The 2,753-nt window shown below is 54.5% G+C and overlaps 1 protein-coding gene across 1 annotated transcript in view; it reads right to left on the bottom strand.

Moving 5' to 3' along the window:
- PLCL1 (phospholipase C like 1 (inactive)) overlaps positions 1 to 1,724 on the bottom strand; it is a 444,741-nt gene extending 443,017 nt beyond the window's left edge. Inside the window, exon 1 of the mRNA XM_073633443.1 lies at positions 1,345 to 1,724. Within this exon, the coding sequence (XP_073489544.1) occupies positions 1,345 to 1,479 (135 nt within the window). The 5' untranslated portion in view covers positions 1,480 to 1,724. The remainder of the gene's footprint in view (positions 1 to 1,344) is intronic.
- Positions 1,725 to 2,753: the final 1,029 nt, after the last annotated feature.

Below are 2,753 nucleotides of genomic sequence, written 5' to 3'. Positions count from 1 at the left end.
ACATGGGGGGGGTCAGTCTAGTTGTGTCATACATGGGGGGGTCAGTCTAGAGGAGTCATACATGGGGGGGGTCAGTCTAGTGGTGTCATACATGGGGGGGGGGGTCAGTCTAGTGGTGTCATACATGGGGGGGGTCAGTCTAGTGGTGTCATACATGGGGGGGGTCAGTCTAATGGTGTCATACATGGGGGGGTCAGTCTAATGGTGTCATACATGGGGGGGTCAGTCTAATGGTGTCATACTGGGGGGGGTCAGTCTAATGGTGTCATACATGGGGGGGGTCAGTCTAATGGTGTCATACATGGGGGGGGGGTCAGTCTAGTGGTGTCATACATGGGGGAGGGTCAGTCTAGTGGTGTCATACATGGGGGGAGGGTCAGTCTAGTGGTGTCATACATGGGGGGGGTCAGTCTAGAGGTGTCATACATGGGGGGGGTCAGTCTAGAGGAGTCATACATGGGGGGGGGTCAGTCTAGTGGTGTCATACATGGGGGGGGGTCAGTCTAGTGGTGTCATACATGGGGGGGTCAGTCTAGAGGTGTCATACATGGGGGGAGGGTCAGTCTAGTGGTGTCATACATGGGGGGAGGGTCAGTCTAGTGGTGTCATACATGGGGGGAGGGTCAGTCTAGTGGTGTCATACATGGGGGGAGGGTCAGTCTAGTGGTGTCATACATGGGGGGTCAGTCTAGAGGTGTCATACATGGGGGGTCAGTCTAGAGGTGTCATACATGGGGGGTCAGTGATGTCTATATAGTAGTGTTGGTCCTTACATTGGTGTCAGTCTAGTGGTGTCATACAGTGGTATATATAGTTGTGTAGGTCTATGTATTGGTGTCATCCCTGTGTTATGTGTAGTAGTGTTGGTCCTTGTATTGGTGTCAGTCTAGTGGTGACACAGATTGATGTCAGTATACTGGTGTAGTGTTGGTCCATACATTGGTGTCATACATAGTTGTGTAGATCCATGTTGGTCCTTGTATTGGTGTGATCTCCTATATAGTGTATATGGGGTGTTGGCCGTTGTCTTGGTGTTTCCCCCCCATTGTTGTGTATGAAGAGATGAGAGAAGTCCGGAGAAGTGATGTGGGGGGGTCCCCCCATGGTAGGGATCCCCTCCCCCTGTATCCCCACAATAGTGATCCCCTCCCCCCGGTCCCCCCATAGTAGTGATCCCCCCAGTCCCCCCATAGTTTTGCCCCCCCCCCCCATAGTAGTGATCCCCGATAGTAGTGATCCGGTCCCCCCATAGTAGTGATCCCCCCCATAATAGTGATCCCCGATAGTAGTGATCCCCTCCCCCCGGTCCCCCCATACTAGTGATCCCCTCCCGCACACCCTCACCTTGATGATGCTGCTCCTCCGGGGTGCCGCCTTGGCAGCTTCCATAAGGCTGAGCTCGGTGACCCCGCTCCTCCGTTCCCTGCCCCGGCCATGTTCCGGGCACAGGTCACAGCCTCCGTCCAGTCCCTCTGCCATGGCACTCAGTGCCCCGTAACTTCCATTCCCGGAGGACTCTAGCAGAGAAGGAGGGCAGAGAGCGGCAGGCGGCTCCGGGTAGTGGCGGGCTGTGTGGGGCGCTCAGTAGAAGGGGCTCCGGGGCGGCTGCATTCCGCGGACAGACACAGACAGACACTCCGGTGTGTGCAACTGGGAGCCCACCGAGCACCGCATGAGGGAGCCGGGCACAGCTGGGCGAGTCCGGGGACGGCGCCTCACTCTGATTGGGTGACCTCCTCCAGAACTGTGCGACCATTGGCTCGTCTCATCCAGAGTAGTAGTGGGCTTTGAGGATGCTCAGCGCCGATTGGAGCGCGGGTGGCAATGGGCGGGCCAGTTGTGTGACAGTTCCATGTGGATGGGAGGGGGATGTTGTGGAGGGAGGCTCCTGTGTGGAGGGAGATGTGAATGACATTGTACACAAAGCGGGGACCCTTCTCACCTGGGATCTGCCATCCTCCATAACAAAGACAACCAACCTGTGTATTATGTGTAAAACTTTATATATATCACCACACACAACAAAGGGGGAGTTATAAAGTGCCAATTATCCATCACATTCACCGGGAACATTCACCATAACAATCTCCAGGCATGGAGATCTGTTCTTCAATGGGGGAAGTGCCTGCTGTACCATGATATGTAGCTTTGTGCAGTGTTGGGGCTCATTCACATTATGACATGTATGTCTCGGTGTTCAGGCACAGAGCTGCATTGATTTGTTAAAGCTGAACTCCGGGGAAGGTGACAGGTTGCAGTGGTCCAAGGACTCTAAATGCCTGCTATTCCCCCTCTCCTTTCTGCAGGGCCTTCGGGATGGATCAGAGCGATTCTGATAGGTCAGTGCAGAGTATAACTCTGATCTGTTCCTTTACAAGTGCTGAGCAGGAGCAGTCGGTCCCTAAGGGGCACTGCCCCCCCTAGTTTGCATGCGGGGCGCCAGACTCATAAGATTCTATGAGTATTTTTTTTTTGTTCAAGCCACATAATTAGAGCGTGAGGCTCTAATTGGCTTGAAAAAGGCTGGGCTCGGGGTGCAGTAAACCCACCCACTTGTGACACTAGCGAATCAATATTCTCTATTGTCTTCCGGCTTCTCCTCCCAGCCAATCAAGACAGGAGGCTGATCTTCGTGGCCGGAAAAAGAAGCCATGGTGCCGCGACCATGGAGGGCTGAGTGTGAACCTGGGGGGTTTGTTTGCCACCCCCCCCCCCAAAAAAAAAAGTTTCGCACCAGCCGCCACTGGTGCTGA

This window comes from Aquarana catesbeiana, linkage group LG06 (genome assembly GCF_042186555.1).
Source record: "Aquarana catesbeiana isolate 2022-GZ linkage group LG06, ASM4218655v1, whole genome shotgun sequence".
Taxonomy (NCBI): Eukaryota; Metazoa; Chordata; class Amphibia; order Anura; family Ranidae; genus Aquarana; species Aquarana catesbeiana.
This window is presented reverse-complemented; position numbering and strand designations above follow the sequence as displayed.